Raw genomic sequence first — 22,852 nt, 5'->3', positions numbered from 1 at the left:
GAAATATGGCCCCGAGGACAGACGAGACCGAGTGGGGGGGGCAGGTTGCTGCTGGGATGGGATGTGCTTTGAGGAGGAGTAAGAGGGGGTGGGTGTTTTTTTTTTTGGACATTATGTCGAGCCTGGAAAAAAAAAATGGCAGGAGAGGTGGGATGGTTCATGAGAGAGGGTGGGGGTGGAGGTGGGGGGCACCACTATTAAAGGCATGGGGGCTGAGATAGACAGCAGACTGTTCAGGAAGGGTGACTCACGTTGTGGAGGAGAGGAGATCATTCAGGATGCCAGAACCAGTCAAAAAAGCAGGTAAGTGTGCTCATTAAGCTGCTTTTGCACTTAATCATTACAGCACAGCGCAAAAACATAACTTTGTGATATTAAGGTCATCCTGCTGTCAGACCACACGTCTGTGAAAAAAGCCTGCTGCCATATCTGATGGTATGTCTTACTTCCTTTGCCCAATCTTCTCCTTAAACAGAAGCTGCGATATTATGATATATGTGAGAAAATATTCTACTGTGTTGGGCCACACCCCTTTTAAGCAACTATAAACCACAAGAAGAGAGAGAGCTGCACACTGTTTTCATGACGAACAATGATATACTGTCTTGACTGTTGGCGAGATAATGTCATTTGACATTTGACGTTGAAAAATAGAAGTTTGTATCAGGTTTTTTTTTGGTTTAATGACGTCACTACAGTGTTCTTTAAGTCACATTTTGTGTCATTTTGCCATTCACCATTACCTGTAAGATTTATGCTACAACAGCATAAAGCTGGTATTACACTTAAATTTACAGGTTAATGACTTCCAGGCAGTAACAATATAGAATTTTATATTTTTTAATTATTTCTGTAACAAAATACAATTAAAAAATAAGTAATTTAAAAAAAACTTGCTATAATAATCATGAAAAATACGACATACAAATGAGGCGTGAACAGGAGGAAAAATAAAATAGAAATTTATAGAAATTTAAAATGTCTCATGTCTGCAGATGGTAGTTAATGCATCTTAAAATAAGTTATAACAACGCAGTAGATCAGGTAAAGGGGACACAGTGGCACAAGTTGCTTGTTGATGTGATGTCCCAACACTCAAACATACTACGTGTAATTATCCATCTGTAGTCTTAAGTGTTTTCCAGTGGTGTGATAGTACTATAATCCCCTTTGGCCTCGTCAGGAAGTCAGTTAGACGTCACACGGTCCAGGTGGAAACATCGTCTGATGTGAAATCGACACTGTCACATTTCCAGCATCACTGCATTCACAAAATGCACCACTGATCCAAAAACGCTGCGCAGGATTCCAACTGGACAAATGACTGTCCACAGTTTTTTTCCTCCTCTCGTCGGTAGGAATGGATTGTTGTTTGTGGAGCGAGAAGCCCAACGTGTCATATATCAGATGACTCGGCGCAACACAAATGGCTGGCTTGTGTGAGCCAAGACTTTTAGTGTCACTTGTTCAGGATAATCACAGTTATGAGTCTGTAGCATTACTGTGATTTAATCTCAACAGCCTGCAATCACCAGGATGGTTTGTATTGCAATTAAAACATGGATTTCATTGTCCACTCTGAAACAAAAACTGTGCATATTAATGAAGTGAAAACGTGACAGTGTGAAAGAGGTCGCTTGTAATGATGAACCCACAGAGAATTATCACCTGAATCTGCAGCTTTTCTCAGCTTTACAGAGCTTTATAGCGAGTTTTAGCTCATTGCTTGGCGTCCAACTGCAACATCAGCACGGTTAGCGGCTAGTTGGTGACCACAGGGGAACATTTAGCCACATATTTTACTCAAGAGACCAAAACAGAGCTGAAATAGAGTAAATGTTGGAATTTAGCAGGCAGCCAGAAACACGACTCCAGGTGAATGATAATGTTGCTCAGAGGCCGCCTTATGTTTAAATGTGTTTGCTGACAAGTTCGCCATATCAGCTCAGAAGGTGATGATATGACAATGTTGTGTTCACAAGTTGTTATTGGCCACAGGTGGCCAAAAAAACAGTTATTGGGTTTAAGAGAAATGCGGATTAAAGGTACATGATACAAAAAAATGGGGATGCACTCATGAAGACCCATGGCAAAGCTAAAAAAGCTCCACGAGGTGCCTTTAAAGCAAGCATCTAGCATGCATGAATAATAGAATTAAATAGTGATTAAAAAAATCATGTAAGATAGTTTAAAAACTACAGTGAATCCTGGAAAGTTTAGACCTTGGTTTACTTTTTACCTTTGATAATTGAGTTTGAAAAGGTCAGAAAAGTCTACAGCACCAAACAACCCCTGACATCATCACTGAATTCATTATATCAGTGTTTTAAAAAAGTCCGTTTTTAATATAAATTCATGTAGAATTTGGTTGCTGTCTGGCGGCTCTCCACTCTCTTTAGTTTGGCTACAATAAACTTTGACAAAACAAACCAAAACAAAGCTATTTTATGTCCTTAAATTAACTTTTGAGATTAAAAGAGTCGTTTTACTTTAAACGTGGTACAGATGTGAAAGTTAAGGCAGCATGAATGACTGACAGGACCTGAGATGTTGTTACAGTGAGCGCTGCAGACAGACTGAGGGCACGTCGTTCTTTCTCTGCGTCCAGAGTCACGAAAATAGAGTCGAGATAATCCCTCAGCTATGATACCTGCGCCCCTGTCGCAGCTGAAGCCTGCCAGCCTCATTTATTAGGCCAGTGCATATGCATCCTATATTTAAACCATCTAGCGACACGTGTTTTTGTTTTTTTGTTTTTTTTTTGTTCTGCGTGGTTTTGTAATGCCATGCTGAACCGTTCGAGACTTAAACCTGCAAACAATAAGCATCTGAATTATGTGTACATACATGTCATGATTCCAAACACCTGGTGTTCCTGTGAAACACATGTCTGCTCTCAGGCCTGTCAGTTACAATCACTATTTTTAGGTCCTTTTTTTAAAGATGACAAGTGTTCGGAATGACATTGCTGTGCACTTTATAATGTTTCAAAGGGAGAAAAAGCAGGACAGGCAGCAGCTGGTGTTTTACACAAGCAGTGTAAAACTTACTATGATCGGTTTTTCAGACTGCAAACACCATGTATTGACTGGTTTTTTTTTATGCCTGTTATTGATATGTTTCAATAGATTTGTGATTGTGTGCTGATGCTCAGTTTGCTATAACGTTCCAGATGTGTCTCTGATTATCTGTTGGGTTTTATTTTCATCTGACTTTTGTAAAGTTTAGTTCCGCTCGACGCCACAATCAAAAAGCGAGCCAATGTTTTGATTGAATGCTAATTAATGGAGTGAATGGAAGGATGGATGACATCATGTCTGTGCCACAGATTTTGTTCATTATGTGATGACCCACATCTTTTCAGGCACTGATGGAATGTAACTAAGTACATTTACCCAAGTACTGTACTTGCATACAATTCTGATGTACTTGATGTTATGCTACTTTGTGCTTTTACTCAACAATGTACAATGTAGAAGAAAATATACTTGTTTACTTCACTGTTACTTTGAAGGTTAATATTTTACATACATGTTGCATTGCTGTAGATTAAACTACCATGTACTACATGAATTAGCTCCACATTGACCAGAGCTACAGTATTAAAATGCTTTTTACATGTTCAGGCAACAGAAAAACATGTAAATTGACTACTTTTTTTGACAGCTTACTTAAAATGCATCTGACTGATAAATCTTCTGTACTTTAGTAAAAACCAGCATTGAGTTGGCTTTCTCAGAAACACCTTTAAATGTGTTATGACTCTGGTAAACTGGCCTTTATGTTGAATAACTGTCTGTTTTCACTCCTCTTAACTTCTGTTCTTTTGAGTGACGCTCCCTCACTCAGGTGTTGTTCACATTTACTCTCTCAAGTCTTGCTACTACTAGTGCTAGTACAAAAACAACATGAGAGAAAACCAACACTACAAAATGAAACCAGATGTTTGTGCTTTCACATTCTGCGTGGAGTGGGAAAAGGCAAATTTACTGGTTTTCAGTTAGCCCCACCCAGTGTGCGGCAGACTGTACAACACCGTGCCTTTTCTTTCTTTCTTTCTGTCTTTTTTTTAATCATCACCCTTCAGTGCCCTCCACCTCTCTCTCCAGACAGAATTTTGGGTCTGTTATTTCATTCAACGAAACACTTAAGGTGCAAAGATTAAACCCACAGTAACCTATTGTTTGTTTTTCTCACAATGTAATAAAATTTTCATCAACTTCACTCATCAAGACAATTACAGCACCAGTGTTTTCCTCTCAAGATGATTTCATTACACCTTACACCCTCTCAACTGACACTTTATAAGGCTTACGTTTTATTTTGAACACATCCTCCCTCTTCAGTTTCAGCATTTGCCAAGAAGCCAAAGACTCAGGAGGCAGCAGAGGGGTCCACTGTGGTCTTTGAAGCAGAGACAGAGAAGCCTGATGCTAAAGTAAAATGGCAGTGTAACTCAAAGGACATTGCCAGTGGCAACAAATACGTGATCACGGCTGATGGAAACAAGCACTCCCTCACTATTACCGCTATTGCCAAGGAAGATGCCAATGTCTATGCAGTGATCGCTGGGGGGTCAAAGGTCAAGTTTGAGCTGAAGGTCGCATCAAAGCCAGGTGGGAGACTTTGATGGTGCAGCTGTGTGTTTGAGGTCTCTGCTCACTCACCTGCGGCCCACACGCAGCATAATGGAGCACTCAGTGCAGAAAACCATTGTGGCTGTAAATACTCGATGCACTGCATGCACTTGATGTTTCAACTCACTTTCTGCACAGTTCCTCAACAACAAATGTCCGAGACAGCTTTGTGAGGTCTATCCCTAAGAAGTGTTTGCTCTTAAAGGTGGGCTGAGTCACTCTGATAAAAATCTTTTTTATTTTGATATTCTGAATTTGAAATTCAGTGAATATCTCCTCCTAGCCCGCTAGCTGTCTGTTCTTTGTGTGCCCAGAAAAGAAATCTAGGTTTTGTACACAACCTTGGCTCTGAAACAAACAACCCAACAGTATTCCAGCCAATCAGCAAAAGGTGGTGCACAGGACAGGACAAGAGGAAGGGGAGACGAATCACACTCACATAGTAAAGAATGACTTACTCCACCTTTAAAAGAATATTTTGACATTGTGGGAATGTTACTATCAGTGTTGCAGAGAGTTAGCTTAGGTTAGCATAAAGACTGAAGGTAAAGGACAGTTAGCCTGTTTTTGTCCAAAGGTAACAAAATTCACCAACCAGCATCTCAGAAACTCGCCCCAGAGGCCACTCGTGGAACTGCAACAAAATAAATCCTCTGCGACCCAAAAAGCATTTTTCCCAGAAACCACCATTACGACCACTATCATTATCATAACAGGGGAGAATAACACTACATTTGTAGTGTTGCATATGTATGTGCTTCTGCATGCACCACGGGCATTTTCATGAGGACCGAATCATTTTAGTGCTTAGCACACTTACTAAGAGCCTTTCAACACCATGGACATATTTAACGCAGCATTTTCATTGCCTCTGGTGCAGCAAAAAGGAGGGAAGGAGCGAGCCTCCTGGAGCTCGTTGGTCTTTTCTAACGAGCTCCAGGAGGCTCACCCCTGCCTTCCTCCGTTCGTAGGCAGGCGTCATGCCTATGACTCATTGGGCGAGCAGCAGCCTTGTCAATTAGACAATGATGGATACACGTACAGACAAGTCAGTGTTGAATTCAGACGTGTGGCGCATAATTTAGGTTTTTACATTTGGTTAGGTAATAATGAGTGGGACAGAACCTGATAAGCATCTATAGCAGACAAACCAGGGCGTCTGTTCGCATACCATAACCATTATGTAAAACTATAGCCCCCCCAACCACAAACTAAGTCAACTTCTTCTATTTGTATCATGAAGGTTTAAACCACAGAGGTTTCATATTTGTAAAACGTTCCCAGAGCCTTGGGAGAGCAGGTTTAACAGCGATATGGAAACAATCCTTGAAGTTGTGAAAACTTTTTTGGCTTATGGCTGTTTTGCGGAGCAATTTCCATGCAAAGGAATATGTGCTGTCTTAAAGTCCTGTATCTAGTTCTTATAATACATTCATGACATAATCGTCCATAAAACCAGTACCTGACATTTTACATCTCAAACAAGATGAGAGATGTTAATTAATGCACCTTACAGCCTCTGGTTGGTGGATTTTGTTACCCTTGGACAGAGCCAGGCTAGCTGTTTCCCTCCACTGCCAGCCTTTATGCTAAGCTAAGCTAAGCTAACTGTCTCCTGGCTGTAATTTTTATATTTTCATATACAGACATGATGGTGTGGTGTCAAGCTTCTCATCTAACTACTAGTGAGAAAGTGAAAAAAGCAGCTTTCTAAAATGTCAAACTATTACTTTGTGGATCTTTGAGATCACTGGCTCAGTCACGATTGTTGTGTCAAGCACTCACTCAAATCTCCAGAGCACTGCACTGTAAGCTGGAATGACTGTGTGCTAAGTGTGTCACGGAGCAACATTTGTGCCATTAGTCTGTCAGTGTGACCCGCCGAGGTCGTTTGTTTGAGTTTGATAAGCCGGAAACAAATCTCAAACAAAGGCAGCACACTAATGGGCCCAGTGTGCTCCAAGAGACTGTCTGTGGCTCGTATCATAGCCACCCTTACGCCGTCTGCACGCCAACCTTGACCCTCACGCCAGCACATTATTTCCTCATGAGTAACCACCACTTGACTGGCGCTCAGGATAGTCATGTGAGGCAGCTGATAACACATGGAAAATCAGTCGGCCATTCGAAGATGATAAGACACAAAAAATATTTGGGTGATAAATGTTCACCAGAGAATTTTTTCACTCCATCAAGACAGTGTTTAAAACAGTGGCAAATAGATTTTTTTAATTCTTTTTTTGTAAATGTCTGAATTTTACTGGTTATGTGTCCTGGTACACAAAATATTCCTGTTAAGTCTGTCTCACTTAAAACAAAGAGAAAGAAAAAGATTTTTTCTAAAAAAAAAGCACAGACACAGATTTTCTAGAAAAAAATGAATTATGTTTGCCAAATTGGTTACTTGCTTTCTGGAGTGTATTGCCTTTGCATAGGGGTGAACTGTATGGACCCAGTGTTTTTCACTGTCCCTCTGTGGTGGTGGTAACACAGAATCCCCAGCTGAGGCCCCTGCTGATGGACCCGGGGAGTCCACTGTGGAACCAGAAAAGTCCCCAGCAGCACCCACAGAGGACCAGCCAGCTGCCCCAGCACAAGATGCTCCTCCAGCCGAGGGTGAGTTACTCATTCAGTCATTAACGTACATCATGCTGTCCATTCTGTCATATTCTCTGAGCTCAGTTTTCCCTGTCAAACATGTCAAAAACAACCCAGTCTGTTTAAAATGGCACATAAATGTACATTACAGAACATACCGTGCGTGTTTGATTAGTTACGCTTATGTCTCATACTCACACACTTACATATGGATACAGCACCATATGTTTGCCTGATTTCCTTTTATAAGGAGTGTCTCATAAACCCGATGCTTGAATTAAATTATTTAAATGTGCCACCACTGACTACTTTTATTTGGGTGTCATACACCCAATTTGTTACCTTGAAATGAAACTGAAAATAATACCATTTAAAAATGATGTCAGAATTTTTGGGTTCAAAAATGTTTCGAATGAAATAAAAACACCCATGGTAAATATCTGAAAATGTGCCTGAATACAGATGAATACTCTATAGCTCCAAGATCAACTTATGCTGGTTTCAGCACCAGTCCACCAAATGCAAACTGTTTCCTGTATTTCTAATGTGCTTTTGAATTGTGATCCCCCTTCATGTTGTGGCTCTCTGACCCTGTTGGATTTTCAGACGGACAGCCTCCAGACACCAGACAGGACCTGACTGGACTCTTCACCGAGAGGCCCCAGAGTGGGGAGGTCACTGTAGGTGAGTGGCTCCAAATACAACAATTCTACAAATATATGGGAAAATATCTTAAATATGTGTCAATTGACCCTCAGAGAGAGTTGCAGGATTAGTGAAGGATGTCTCATTTTGTGCAATTGAGTGTTCAAGAGCAATAGGCAAGGTGTTGGGAAGTATGATTTATAAATGAATTATGAATGAAATAATCAATGGAAATTTGTGGAAATAATATTAAGCTGTTATATGTAGTACTTTTAATTTTGAAACTATTATTTTTACAAATTGTTGATATATTGGGGTTTTTTTTAACTTTGCTGGATAGATATGTACATCCTAGATCTGATGTTGCTATGCAGAGATATATAACATGACACTGAATGTATAAAATCTGGACTAAAAATAATGTGCTAAACCACATGACACACTCTTCTTTTGCGTAGGTGAAAATATCACATTTGTGGCTAAAGTCAACGCTGAATCATTGCTGAAGAAACCCACCATCAAATGGTTCAAAGGGAAGTGGATGGACCTCGCCAGCAAGTCTGGAAAACACCTGCAGCTGAAGGAATCGTATGATCGCAACACCAAGGTGGACTAATGCTGCAGGCACCAAAACAGGAGCACACATGTGTTTTTATTAGAATTAGTTAGAAACTGCAATATGTCACACTTTACTTTGAGGCAACAAAGGTGTTTTGCAAGTCTTACCCTTCACCCTGAGTTTTGCAAACCCTTGCCTCAGTCACTCATCCTGATAACGTGATGAACCACAGGCACGCTACCTTAGAGGTCATGTTACAGGGAGACTGGAAGACATGTTGCCCATACAGATTTCAGAACAACTTGGTGAGAAAAAGCTTTACAAGGACAGAAAGCAGGGAAAAACAGCTGCACACGCTCCACAAAGATCCCAGATCTGAAGCTAGCATAATAACGTCTTGTACATAAAGCATGTTTATAACACGGTTTTGAATGAAAGATGTTCACCTCACTGTGTTGTGTACCTCTTCTCACGTTGCTGCTCGTGCATGTGTTTGCAGGTCCATACGTTTGAGATGCACATCATCGCAGCCAAGCCTAACTTTGCTGGCGCTTACAGGTGTGAGGTTTCCTCCAGGGACAAGTTTGACAGCTGTAATTTCGACTTGACCGTACATGGTGAGTGGGCCCACTGTTGGAAGACCACGCAAGGACGTTTGTTGTGTTTCTCACGTGATCTCGGTCATTTATATGATTCTCTTGGTTCTACATTTCAGAGTCTTGTGCTGTGGAAGGGTTTGACATAAGAGCGGCTTTTAGGCGGACGTAAGTTTTTTTTATAAGACTTTGTTACTTTGTATGTGCTGATTATTGATTAGTTTTGGAGTTTTGGATTGTTAGTTTTTTCATCGAGGCTTTCACTGCTGGTCCCATGAAGCATTTCATTAATAGCGTCTGAAGATATTAAAGTCAACCTGTTTTTCTTTCCCTTACAGGGCTTAAGCAAACATTTATATGTTTGATATGGAAATTCTTGATCAGTTACAAACAAAACTGACTTTTAATTAATTATTCAGTTCAATACTATAGCAGTCATTTTAGATATTGTTCCAGCAGCTATTTTGCTTTAAATTTATTCTAAAAGACAAAAATAGTCGATATTTACACATTTTATTGCAAAGAAAAATTCCAGCTTGGAATCTCTGTGGGTGTGATCTGTGGGTGTGATCTGAGTGCAATGTTGTTCTGACTACCGTAACAGTCTCAGACATTAAAATCACCCATTCTTATTGAAATGTATCAAAAATTGACAGAATTATGCAAAAATTAATGTTAATAATTGATTAGACCTATGAATTTACATGAAACGTCTATGAAAAGATTACTATCATCTGCCCCATTTTTTCTTTAAAATGTTTCTTTCAGCCATTTTATTAGATCTAAGAAATAAGAAATTATCTGTATTGCACTATTCACTGCTTTACTCAATGAATTGGGTATATAATGTATTATAGTCACATTTTATGTACTTCCACTGTTCTTTGCTGTGCGTGCATACTGATGCATACTGTATGAACAACATACTGACAGGAAGACAAAGTAGAATCCAAGATCAGGTTAAAGGGTGGAGGAGGTTTTGCAGTCATTACTATCTGATGAATGAATGAATGAATGAATGAGATAGAGTATTGAAAACCTGCCTCCTTTTGGACGTTCATAGCTTCACTGGAAACCACTTAAGTGCCAAATAGACATAAGCACAACTTTGCACATATGGTTGGCAGCAAAGTTAGTTAGGAACAAACCTGTAACCACTGATCTGTTGTCAGGTTAACACATTTATTGGCTAAACAGGATTTAAGAGATTAAAAAGAGAAAATAAACTTGACACAGTTACCAAACTTCAGTGGAATATCAAAGTGTTTTGTGTAACAAGTAACTGTGGACATGCTAACCTATTAGGAGTGAAGCCGGTAAGAAGAGAAGTGGACCACAAACAAGGTAGTAAAGGGGTTTGTTGCAACAATGGAGGCTCGTATTCAAACTCTGAGGAATCTGATTGCTTAAGGACAGAGAAATGAGGAGCAGGATCAGGGGCCCCTTCTCTCTCCTGTGGCCTGTTTCTTTCTCTGCCTTCAAGTCAAACAGAACCAGTGCTGTGGATGGCGCAGCCTCCAATCTGCTGAATTTTGAGAGGTCGACCTCAGAACGAAGACCACGAAAGAGCTGAGAGGAGGACTCAAATTCAAAAGCGTAGTCGCCAGCTATAGTAGCTGTCATTGTGTTAACCTTTGACTCAGACAGCTCTTGATACGCTGGTTATTGAACTATTATAACATGCGCTTGTTGCAGCCATCAGCTCTCTCTGATCTGCTCCTGGGTCCCAATCAAAACAGCAGAGCCAGCTGCACAAACAGCTACCCGGCAGAGTGAGCTTTGACGGTGGTTTGATCGCGCTGAAAGTTCAGGATGTGCTAAGACACACGGGCTTTTCAGTTGTCGAGCTCTTCTACAGGGTTGCTACATAGAGGAAGCGCGGCTATGGTGTGTTGTAACTTCACCACATAAACCAGAGACTCAGCTTCTAATCCTGCAGTCGGATCAGAGGCAGGAGACGACCACACAGTCGAGTCTGCGCCCTTGTCTTTATCTTTCATCCTGCTGATTAGAGTCAAACAGACCCCCGAGTGACCGTCGCTTTCTTTAACCTTGAGTGTTTTGTATTGTTGTTGCTTGGACGACTGCTGCTGCTCATGGTGTTAAAGGAATAGTTTGACATTTTGGGAAACAGGCTTATTTGCTTTCGCTTTCTTCTTGTGAAGCTGGGGAGCAGGGCTGCCCTGGTAGCCCACCTGGTAGCTCACCATGCTGAGACCTTACTGCAGCAGCCCGGGTTCACTTACAGCCACGAACCCTTTGCTGCATGTCAACCCCTTTCTGTCGCTTCCCAATTTCCTGTCTCTCCGAGACTGTACTATCAAAATAAAAGCAAAAAGCCCTCAAAAATAATCTTAACATGAAAGATTGGAACCAATGTGTTACGTATGGTACTGAAAACAGCTAGCAGAGTGCACCAAAAGCCGATTGATTAAGGTGCATACTACATACCTGCAACATCTTTGGTCTGATTCTTGAGGGACCTTTGGTGCATTTCATGACTTTCTTTCTCTCTCTCTTTACTAATGGCAATAAAATAACCATTTTTTTAATTCGACATTAAATCTTTTTAGATGATTAAATAGAATAAAAAGGGTCTTTGGACAAATAGAACAGAAATGGTTGTCTTCCTCTCAGTGGCTGCAGTTGCGTGGTGTCTACATTTGATTGACAGCAGCCGGGCGGCTGAACCCTGGCAGGGGAGCCAGAGACAAAGTAAACAAAACTGGATTCCAGCTTACAAGCTGTTGGACCACACCAAGACTGAAGTGATCTTTGCAGGCAGGTTTAAATGCTGTTTAATGTGCTGCAGCGTAACAGCTAATGCTTAATAGCGATCTAGGCCTCAAAGTGTAGTTAGCAGCGGGACAAGACGTGTTCATATTTGTAAGATATGATGGAAGCTTTAAATCTAGAAATGACAATTTGTAGATTTAAAGAAAGTTAGCTATGGTCTAACTATTTGTTCATACATCAGCCCATCATCGTCTTCTCAGTCATTGTGCTAGCTAAGCTGTTGCTACAGCAAAACCACAACTTGTCATTTATATACTTTGGTTGTTGTTTGGATGAAACAAGTGTGATTTAATATGTTAATTAGAGGTGCTGGTAGGCAGATCTTTTAACTTTGGAGAGGGTTAGGCTTGCTGTTTCACCCTGCTTCCAATCTCAATGCTAATCCAAGCTAATGGCCTCCCACCTTGGGCTCCACAGGTAGCTCACAGTGGTATAAATAAAGAAGCATATTTCCCAAAATGTCAAACTGTTCTTTTAAACATGGCAACACCTGTCTCCCTAGCAAAACATCTGCCTGTACATTCACGTCTTTTATCTTCTTTATCACTTCTTTAAAGGACCAGTGTGTGAGGTTTAAGGGGATCTACTGGCAGATAAATGGAATATATTACTCATAAGCATGTTTTCACTAGTGTTTAATCACCTGAAAATAGGTGATTTTTGTGTTTTTGATACCTGAGAATGAGCCCTTTATATCCACAGAGGGAGCAGGGGCTCCATGTCAATGGGTATTCAGATGACACTAAATCTGACACACTGATCCTTTAAATACCCTCATTTCCTTTCAGTCTTAAAGATCGATACTGTCCAACACAGTCCTTTTAAATCTTGGCCTAATCTTAATATTTGGATATTTGTCTTGTATAGTATCAATCAATATCCTTCTGCACTTGCATATTGGAGCAAGAATGAACAGGATTGTGTCAAAGGCTAGAAACCTGAATTTGTTTTATTTAAAACAAACCACGGCTGTGGCGTGTTAGCTTTTTAAAAAGTGTGCTGTTGATGTTGATGTTTTGCTGCTGGTGGCTGATATTTCTGCAGTAGTACAGATGGAAAAGAAGACTCGGGAGAGCTGGACTTCAGTACCTTATTGAAAAAGAGGTAAGCAGTTGCAAAACAGTCAGTCATTTGTACACTTCAGTTGATACTTTCTACAATCTAACTCTGTCTCACTGTCATTCTTTCTGGATCGTCCTGCGTCTTCAGAGAGTAAGCTACTTCTCTATTTGATAAAATAAAAGTTGGAATGATCCCCTAACAACACCACATAACTTACCAGCACACCGATACTGCAAGCCTGAGCATTAACTCACAATGCATTACAATAAGTTAGGGTGACATTATGTGTTCATCCTTGGTATCCTTTTGCAAAAGCTTCTTCAAATCATTTTATTTCTCTGCCACTGAAAATATATATAAATATATAAAATATATTATAAAAAAGTATATGAATATGCAGCCATTAAAGTTATTTGTCCCACCATATGGGGTCCTGAAAATCTAGTCACCCTATCTTATCTCACTTTCATCATCACACTCGTCAAATTCTAATTCTGTTATCACTCATGTTGTATTTTCTGTCTTGAAGGCCTTCCCACTCATACTAGAATAACTCCAACAGTAACAATTCTTTAATACCCATCAGACATAGACTTTCAGCAGTTATTTCTAATCTTTCCATGTTATTGATGTTTTTCCCCGACAGCCCTCTTTCTCTTTCCTTACTCAGAAACACAAGTCACCTTCCCAACACATCAAAAATTCACCTCTGTGTATCACACACCATTACCACATACTTATTGTCCCCCATGCACAAGGAAATTGGACACCATGTTAAACCCCAAACAAAGACGTACGTTAACATGTTATTTTAACTGACCTGATGTTATTTAGGCTAATTTAGGCTAATTTGTGCAGGCACTGATTAACCACTAGTATAATGGGCATGGGAGGGATTACAATTGCCCTTGTTAATGCAAATAAAATGACCAAAGCAGAGGGTTTGTTTAGTTGAATATGTTGGTCTCGTCTGCCTGACTCATTGATCCTTTATCTGACTGAGGTTTGTGTAAGCTAGAATCTATGGCGCCCACCACGGCTCTGAAATATAAGTAGCCTAACTTTGCTGTGTATTGATTGTATTGATAAATCTATGACACTGTCTGTGGTGCTGAAGTAGGATTTGTAATTTTACCTTTTTCTCTTAGTCCTGCCTTTCTGTCAGTTAAACTATATACTATAAACACTCATTTCTGTGCTATATTCAAGTCTATACACTCCATAGAGTAGTGTCACTTTCATGATCAAAGTGACAAGCAGCAAGAGTGAGGGGATCATACACACTGCTGCCTGCAGTGTTCCTATAATATTCCTTTAGTATTTCTGTGATCATTCAGTAGGATCTGTGTTGCTGAAAATACAACCCCAGACCAAGCTTGGAATACTTGCTATTAAAACTTAACAATTACTCACTGGGTATTATATTTAATATGTTTTAAAGGCATATTTCTAATATGCTGTATGCTTGTGTTGCTTTGAAATGCTGTGTTTTAACGTGTCTGGTTTGTTTTGCCATATTTGCCTCTTGGGTTCTTCCTCTGAATGAGCAGCAGTTTCTTAAAATCCTCCAATCGGTAAGAAACTGCCCGCATACTGTCCTCGTATTCCAGGAAAACTTTGCTGTGCATGCATCTTCATCTGGCAGCATTCAGCCATTCAAAGTCATGTATCTGAAAACCATTAACATTTTACTGTATTATCTCATAATACTTATTAAAGATTTAGCAATTGTTTTTTAATAATTAACCCATAAAATGATAATAAGAAGAAATACATTGTACCAATCTATATCATAAATTGTACAGTAGAAATGTAATCACATGTGCACACAGATCAGTCAATAGTTAAACTGTGTTGCACAGACACTGCTGTTAATAAAATAGACATTCAGTTACTTGTACTTGATTTGAATATTTCCATTTACTTCACACTTCAGTTAAAGTCCATGAGACAAATGTTGCATTTTTTTACTCCGCTATATTTGTTTGACAGCTTTAGATAATTTTATCCAGTTCATAAACTCACCTGGGCTATTTCTTGCATAATGAGTATGTAATGCTTCGGTACTTTTACGTAATTAAGATATTTATATTATTTTTTTTCACTGAGGCATTGCTACTTTTACTTACCTACAATAAATCCTTCCACTGCTGATAAAATACTGACGCAGTGATGACCAGATCTTGGACTCAAACTGCAAATATGGCAGGTGATGCAGAAAAATACTTTACTTGCTTGATGAATAAGTCTCTGAGCCATTGACAGCAGGCAAAACATCAGCAGTCACTGTAAAGCTGAGCTGATGGCAGGAAGCTGCAGGCATAAGGCTGCCCTCAAAGGCTGTCAGGTGATTGGCTGAGGTAGAAAAGTTGCTGAGGGCACCTAGTGGACAGGTGTGGTAAAGACATAGAGGGAGAGAGGAGGAGGAGGAGGAGGAGGAGGAGGAGGAGACTAATCAGTGTCTTCTTTAAGATGACCCAGTTAAATGTATTAACAAGACGGCCCTTCAGAATATTATCTATTTTATATGCTTTATATGCTCATTTTATATGCTGTAAATTAGTAAACAATGTATGAAGTTGACAAATCATCAGTTGTTTGTTAGTCAATAGTAAATTAAAATAATGAATAAAATAAGTGATCTATTAATGAGGTATTACAAAACAAAAACCCTGCAAAGTCTGAGCTCAGCAACCGGTTTTAACATCTTTCTCCGGTTCTATGTGTGTATTAGAGCCGTGCAGACAAGCTCGGAGCCTGACGTGGACGTGTGGGAGATTCTCCACCACGCTCCCGCTTCAGAATATCAGAAGATCGCTTTTCAGTATGGCATTACCGACCTGAGAGGCATGCTCAAGAGACTGAAGAAGATGAAGAAAGAAGAGAAGAAAAGTGAAGGTCTGTCCAGAGTTTATAAAAGCCTGATTCAGACAAGATGTAAAGTATAGACCTAACTTTAACTGAATATTCTGTGTCTCGCTCCTCTGAAACTCAGCTTTCCTCAGAAAGCTGGACCCTGCCTACCAAGTGACAAAGGGACACAAAATAAAACTGGCCGTTGAGGTCGCCAATCCAGATGTTGAGGTGAAATGGCTGAAGAACGGGCAAGAGCTCCATCCAACTGGGAGGTTAGGATTCAGAGACGAGATGGAAACTATTCACTTCAGCTCTATAAAACCTGCTGTGATTGCACAGCATGAGCAGTCACTCATTTTTCATTTCTCTGTGCTTCTTTTTCCTCCGCCTTCATCGATGCATGGATGGTACCTTCTTCTTCTGCTTTGTCACCAGCAAGTAAGCATCCAAGAGAAAATAAAACTTAACTTAACGTTAACTGGATTTTACAAAACAGCTTGAGCTCATAAAAGTTCTGTCTCTAAGAAATCTTCCTGGCCTTTGTGAAGGTACATCTTTGAGAGTGTTGGCAACATGCGCTACCTCACCATCAACCACTGCTCCCTGGCAGACGATGCAGCATACTGCTGTGTGGTGGGAGAGGAGAAATGCACCACTGAGCTCTTTGTTAAAGGTATTTAATGCTTACGACAAAACAAATCCATAAAGTATGCATTTACGAGACCAAGAGTTGCGCTCCGTCTCTCATGCTCATCCGTTTTCTTGCAGAGCCTCCCGTCCTGATCGTGAAGAATCTGGAGGATCAGATGGTGATGAAGGGCGAGCGGGTGGAGTTAGAGTGTGAAGTCTCAGAGGAAGGAGCCAATGTTAAATGGTTAGATATTCTTCTTTGCAGTCACAGATCATCGGCCTGTTAGGAGAGGGAAAGGGTTGTTTCCGGGTTAGCAGTCACTAAAAAAGTAGTTCAAAGCAAATTTCCAGTCTCTCTCCAGCAGCGTTCATTGCTCAGACACCCAGCAGATGGCATTTGAGTTTGTCATGTCCACAGGCAGAGCACTGTCTCTGTGACAGACTGAAGTATCGCTGCAAGCCGTAAATTATCACCTCAGCGAAAAGGTCACATCAGCACTGTAGTATGTCCCATATGACCTTTATGTGGAGGAGGAAGTTGCTGCGAATGCATAAGGGCTTTCATTTAGTCCAAAATAATGTTCTCGGAACAGAAGCCAAAGATCAATACGTGGGGTAAAAAGTCAAATGATTGATGGTGAGACTGAGATCAATTTAACATTACAAAAGGTTAGAAGTGTCATGTTCTAAAGTCGCCAAAAATCACTGCACAGTATCAGTGCTAAATCTAATGTACTAACCTTTCTAAACAAGTAAACCACTTCTCCAGAGTATTAAAATTATCTCTCTAGTCTGTGCATGGCTGTTAACATTTTCCTGCAGTTTATGTTAAAGGTTAAGCTCTACGGTCCGTTCGCTGGTTTTCTGAGCTTTCGGTCGAATCTCGCTATCTTCACGCAACAAGGGTAGCTAGCTCAGCTGTCATCGCAAGATCTAAATGCAGATTTTCTGTCTTGTAACAAACAAGCCATATACTATACGGGTGGGAGATCACAGCAATGTGCTGCTGAAAGCTCCAAAAATAGTCAGGAGACCTTTGAGCCCATATTCAGTTTATCATATGGTGGTTTTGATATTTACTGAATTATTCAACACAATGTTTAATTGTAAAACTGAGCCATCCTTCACATCCTTCATCTTATTTGAATATGCCTTTTGTTTATAATGCACATATATATAATTGATTTTATTTTGTATCCCTAACCAGCTCCCAAAGGCCCATACGTTGAATTATGGCACTTTTAATCATGACTGTTAATCACAATAGTTTTGGTTGCTGTGTGAATTTCTGTGCAGGGAGAAGGACGGCGTGGAATTGACTAGAGATGAGTCTTTCAAGTATCGCTTCAAGAAAGATGGCTGCAAACATGTCCTGATCATCAATGAGGCCACGAAGGAGGACTGCGGCCACTACAAGGTTAAAACGAACGGCGGCGAGTCTATGGCTGAACTCCTGGTGCAGGGTGAGTGTCAGTCACGCTGAGTACAGTATGAACCACTTCTGTCAGTGATGAACACTCCAAGTGCACATTCTCATACCCTACCAATATGTGGCCTTGCCACTCCAGGCATGCTGTCTATCTTTGGGATGTAGTGTCTCTTGCCATTGCCTACATCATTCTGCCAAGGTTACAGTGGCGACATAAGTCCACATGCAAGCTAAAGTTAGAAGACATGGAGCATATTTCACCTGAAGGGCGCAGGTCTGACCCGGTTTGCCTCTCTGCTCTTTGTTTGCCCCGTCTTTGTTTTCTGTGTTGTTGTTTTTGTTGTGTTGACTTAATGTGCGTTTGTCACACTCTCTCATTCAACAGCTGCTCTGTCATCATGTGTAAGAAGAAGCAAAATGCAGCCTGACATTTCAATAGTTTATGGCATAAAAAAAAAAAAAACTCCAGACATTATATTGACATTTCAAATCAATGAAAGTGACGTTGTGTGCAGTTTCCAGTTTGTGTCGGCCCACGTGTCCTGGAAGATTTTAATGTCCCGGACAAACCAGAGAAATTCCACTCAACTGTTATCTGATTACAGACCCTATTCATTTGTTTTTGAGTCCAAGTGACTAATGGAGACAACAATTTTTGAAGTTTCCCCAGTATTCAGTAAGAGTGCTGCAGCTGGCGGCCACAAAACGAGCTGCAATGTAATCCAAGCGGGCGTTTGTTTTTGCTAGTGACGGCCTCAGATTGACATGTTGTGTTTGACATTATGGAAATGATCCCTGTAGAGACAAACCTGTTTGTTAAAGAGTAAGATTTGTTTTGTTTAAACAAAAACTGCTGCAATATCCCCCTCACCAAAGCAACCAGACTCCATTCACAGAAACAGTAATTTTATCATGGATAATGGAATTTTTGGTTGTGTGACTCTTGTGCATCATAAAGTGCATTCAGTGCAGCAGCCAGGGCCCACGCAAGAACAGCCACTGCAGTAGTGCTGCTTTTTTAAACTGTCTGGGTTTTTTTTACAGTTCTATTATATATGTTTGAATTTAGAATATCCAGCCCTAATATATTGTTTTTTCAGCCAATCCTGCACAGTACAGTATATCTGTAAAATACTGCACTTTCATGATGCTCAGTTGCAGCAACCTCATCTTTCTTTTGCTTTAATATTTTAGAAGTTTTAAGCACAAAATCAAGTTTTTATTTTTGATGAAGAGTAAGTTGTATGTTTTATTACTACATGACAGCCTGATGATGCTGATGAAATATCTGCTGGGCCTATCAGAAGTCTGATTCTTTGTAGATCAGTCAGATTTCAATAACATGATGATTGAAGACATGACGTGTTATGCAGGTGATGGTTGATAAGTGAAGGTGGATAAACATGCTTAGAAGTCTTAATTTTAATTCACAGGTGATCTAAAAATGACGGATGGGGACGATTCAAACTCATCCGCACATGGACGTAGGCAAAACATAAACCCCAGCTGGTTTCCCCCTCTCGTGCTCTACCACCCAGTAACCATGTCATCTTCCATTCGTTCACAGAGCAGAAGCATCCATTAAAAAGCAAAAAAATCACACATGACAGCCATAAACGTTTGGTTAGAATTTGACCTTTTCTTTGTTTTCTTGTAGAAACTATAATTTAGTCTTGGAAGCATATTGAATATATATGCTCTCACTTTTGCATATATATATTCATGTGTATGTGTGATATATGTGTGTGTGTGTGTGTCCCAGGGGTTGTTGTGTGTAGATTAAAACCTGATCTTTGTTCCGGCTCTCTGTCCAGTTAAGTTTCTCTGGCCTGTTAATTGAATGCAGAGCCTGCCAAGAATTACCAGCTGCCATCGCGCAGCAGGGATCAACACCTCAGTCCACAGCAGAACTCCCCATTATAATGCCATTCCCACCTTATGTGTCCTCCCTGGTAGCGAGCTGACGTGAAACTCCTGCAACCTTTACAAGGAGCGTGGTGTGAGTTATCTCGCCCAGATAACAATTTCTTTGGGATAACTTTAATAACTCCCGAGTATATTATTTCTTGTGATAAACAGCCCGAGGCTCCTGCATCTGGTCCTCATATCTTCCCACTTTATTTCCTACGGTAAATCCAATTAGCTATTCCCCTTGTGTCTGTTGCTAAGATACAACACACAAAGGCTGCACAAAGATAATGAACACCTCACGCTCAAACATGTTATTACCATATTATCCTCACATACAATAGCTGCATCTAATTTTTTTATCACATTATCCCCACGCATCATCATCTTATTGCATCTTATTCCGCCATCTCATCCAGTAGCACCTCCTGTGAAGTCTGAAGGTCTCGAGAGCCTCCGTTATCTGCACTCTGAGCCTGTGTTTTTTTGTTTTGTTTTTTCGACTGTGCAGAGAAAGACCTGGAGGTCTACCAGAGCATCGCAGACCTCACGGTGAAGGCGAAGGATCAGGCATTGTTTAAGTGCGAGGTGTCCGATGAGAACGTGAGGGGAACCTGGTACAAGAACGGCGTAGAAGTCAAGTCTGATGCCAGAATAAATATCACTCATATTGGCAGGTGAGGCCGCTTTCACACATGCATTAAATATGCTGCAGGCGTCCACCATGACGCCATGAGCTTAACTACAAATTCTGATCTTCTTAGGATCCACAAACTGACCATTGATGATGTCAAACCAGAGGATGAGGGAGACTACACTTTTGTGCCCGATGGCCACGCTTTCAACCTTTCGGCTAAACTCAATTTCTTGGGTGATATCGATGCTTTTATTTTCTAAACTGCAAAATGAACATCCATCCACAAGCTACATTTTCCCCACACAATTACTCACTGGCTTTTGTTCTTGTTTTCCTAGAGGTGAAGATCGATTATGTGCCCCGCCAAGGTACCACAAACTTACTCTCTTCAAGTGTGCCAGACATAACTAGTTGAAATACAAGGGTGTGCTCATTTTAAGACTTTCTCTCACTGCCTAAGATCCTCCTAAGATCCACCTGGACTGTATGGGTCGCACTGCCGAGTCCACCATCGTGGTGGTGGCCGGCAACAAACTGCGTCTGGACGTCCCCATCACTGGAGACCCTGCTCCCACTGTGGTCTGGACCAAAGGAGAGAAGGTAAAGAAGTCAAATAGACTCGAGTTACTAATCAGCTTCACCAGCATCGGCTGACATCCACCATCTGTCCAGAGCTCAGTAGGTAAGGTCTGAAATCTCAGGCTCTTTCACGATGAAAAATATAGCTGACAGCCTTACTAATGCTGTAAAATTCAGAAAGATGTTGCCATATTTAAACAACATGTCGCACAGTTCTAGTATAATACAAGCACTCTTATCAACTAACTATTTTGAGCCTAAAAATCACAAACTGAACTGTTAAGGTCATCTCTGTGGACACACTGATGTAGTGATAATAAACTAATGCTTTCTTCCCTGATAATAAACTTGGCTGGGACGCTGAGACGTTTTAAGACGCTACTCACAACTTAATTTAATGATGCCTACCTTGAGTTGAGGAGGAAGGGAGGTTGCGCGGCCTCTCCGTTCGCTTCGGCTTTTACCGCTTTGCTCTGCTCAAATGTAGGCTAGTTCTGTAAAACCCCACGGAGAGGAGGCAGGAGGGCCCACATCCTCTTGGACCCTGAACGACGGGGAAGTAAGTGTGCATGTCCTTTATGAATATATGCCTGCTTGTCGTATTCTGGCTCTGCAATCCAAGTCCGTACGTTGACAGCACTGCCATCATGCTATTTAAGTAGGTTTACCACCTCTTTGTCCTTCACACTAAAGAAAACAATCACCTCACCTGCAGTGTGTTGGATGTGCAAAGGTAGCCATCGGAGAAGTCGCCATCAACATGCATTTTCAGCCAATGTAAAGTTGCAATTGTGTAGGCGATTGAGACGGGAGAAGAGAACGCAGGCAGCCATCAAACAGAACAGCATAATTGATCTTGCAGCTACTTGACTGAAGTGGTTGTGTGTTATTATTGATTTGCAAGCCAGCAGAAAGAAAAGGCTGCAGCTTGAAAAGCAGCTTCTCCTGTGACTACCACTGTGTGTGGGCGTGGCTCAGTTTTCAAAGCATGCAGAGCGAGGTCAGAAATCTGCATGTGCTGTTACTCAGTACCTGTCCGTGTATGTAAGGTAAGAGCATGTTTTAAACCCTCCTACCTCCCTCCTACAGACAGACACAGGTCAAAGGAAGCTGGCCCGTAAGTATGTTTCTGTGTGGCAGCTTTAAAAAGTGACTCTGTGACATCCTTTTCTACTACATCACATTTCTTACTGTCGGATTCAATAAAAGACAAGACAAGATCTGTAACTAATGAGTGAAGAAGATTTTTTTGTTGTCAAGCTATGGTAGGTTTCGCTTGTCCTTTACATGCTTAAGGTTTCTCTTTAGGTCATTTTAGTGTCACGCTCTTGTCAACCAGATCAATATATGTCACAATAATATATTCTTTCGTGACGCAGCTGTCCTTTTGAGAAACCCAGTGTCGATTCAGACGCTGTCTAGCACCGTTCCTGCATTTGCATGGTGGCGCCTGGAGTTGTGTGTTCAAATCGACATGCGCTGTTGGCTTTTCAAGAGCACGCGCAAATGCTTCGGGACAACTTTGCCTTGGAAAGTGTTTATCATCTCTCCAAGAGTGGCATGATGTTACATGTCAGTTCAGAGCGAGAGGAGACTCACTGAGAGACGAGTCACTCAGGCCCTGGTTCTCGTTGCGTAGGTTGTCACAGAGGGAGACGGTCGAGTTCATGTGGAAACCACCAAAGGACACTGCATCTTCACCATCGAGGGGGCCGAGAGGCAGGACGAGGGAGTCTACTCTGTTGTGGTTCGAAACCCTGCTGGGGAGGACACAGCGGATATCAATGTGAAAGTTGTCGGTAAGACAGAGCTCTCCCGTTAATTTTCATGACAGCAGTCACTTTCCATTATCACCGCCGTGTGGAGATGAGCGTTAACGCTGCCAATCACCGCATGCACATACAAAGCAGCAGTCAAAGT

General features: G+C 41.0%; 1 protein-coding gene across 2 annotated transcripts in view; it reads left to right on the top strand.

Moving 5' to 3' along the window:
* The first annotated feature begins 278 nt into the window (after nt 1-278).
* The window catches only part of mybpc3 (myosin binding protein C3), a 37,817-nt gene continuing 15,243 nt past the window's right edge, over nt 279-22,852 (top strand). Inside the window, exons 1-22 of one of the 2 annotated variants that reach the window (XM_041941908.1) lie at nt 279-303; nt 4,347-4,616; nt 7,131-7,253; nt 7,842-7,919; nt 8,339-8,487; nt 8,939-9,056; nt 9,155-9,203; nt 10,341-10,379; nt 12,876-12,935; nt 14,441-14,467; nt 15,628-15,791; nt 15,889-16,021; nt 16,185-16,187; nt 16,298-16,422; nt 16,518-16,623; nt 17,676-17,842; nt 20,228-20,393; nt 20,481-20,587; nt 20,692-20,721; nt 20,814-20,953; nt 21,420-21,491; nt 22,572-22,731. In XM_041941908.1, the coding sequence (XP_041797842.1) occupies nt 279-303; nt 4,347-4,616; nt 7,131-7,253; nt 7,842-7,919; nt 8,339-8,487; nt 8,939-9,056; nt 9,155-9,203; nt 10,341-10,379; nt 12,876-12,935; nt 14,441-14,467; nt 15,628-15,791; nt 15,889-16,021; nt 16,185-16,187; nt 16,298-16,422; nt 16,518-16,623; nt 17,676-17,842; nt 20,228-20,393; nt 20,481-20,587; nt 20,692-20,721; nt 20,814-20,953; nt 21,420-21,491; nt 22,572-22,731 (2,311 nt within the window). The remainder of the gene's footprint in view (nt 304-4,346; nt 4,617-7,130; nt 7,254-7,841; nt 7,920-8,338; nt 8,488-8,938; nt 9,057-9,154; nt 9,204-10,340; nt 10,380-12,875; nt 12,936-14,440; nt 14,468-15,627; nt 15,792-15,888; nt 16,022-16,184; nt 16,188-16,297; nt 16,423-16,517; nt 16,624-17,675; nt 17,843-20,227; nt 20,394-20,480; nt 20,588-20,691; nt 20,722-20,813; nt 20,954-21,419; nt 21,492-22,571; nt 22,732-22,852) is intronic. The other variant, XM_041941992.1, reaches the window with a different exon arrangement.

This window comes from Chelmon rostratus, chromosome 1, assembly GCF_017976325.1.
Source record: "Chelmon rostratus isolate fCheRos1 chromosome 1, fCheRos1.pri, whole genome shotgun sequence".
NCBI lineage: Eukaryota > Metazoa > Chordata > Actinopteri > Chaetodontiformes > Chaetodontidae > Chelmon > Chelmon rostratus.
This window is presented reverse-complemented; position numbering and strand designations above follow the sequence as displayed.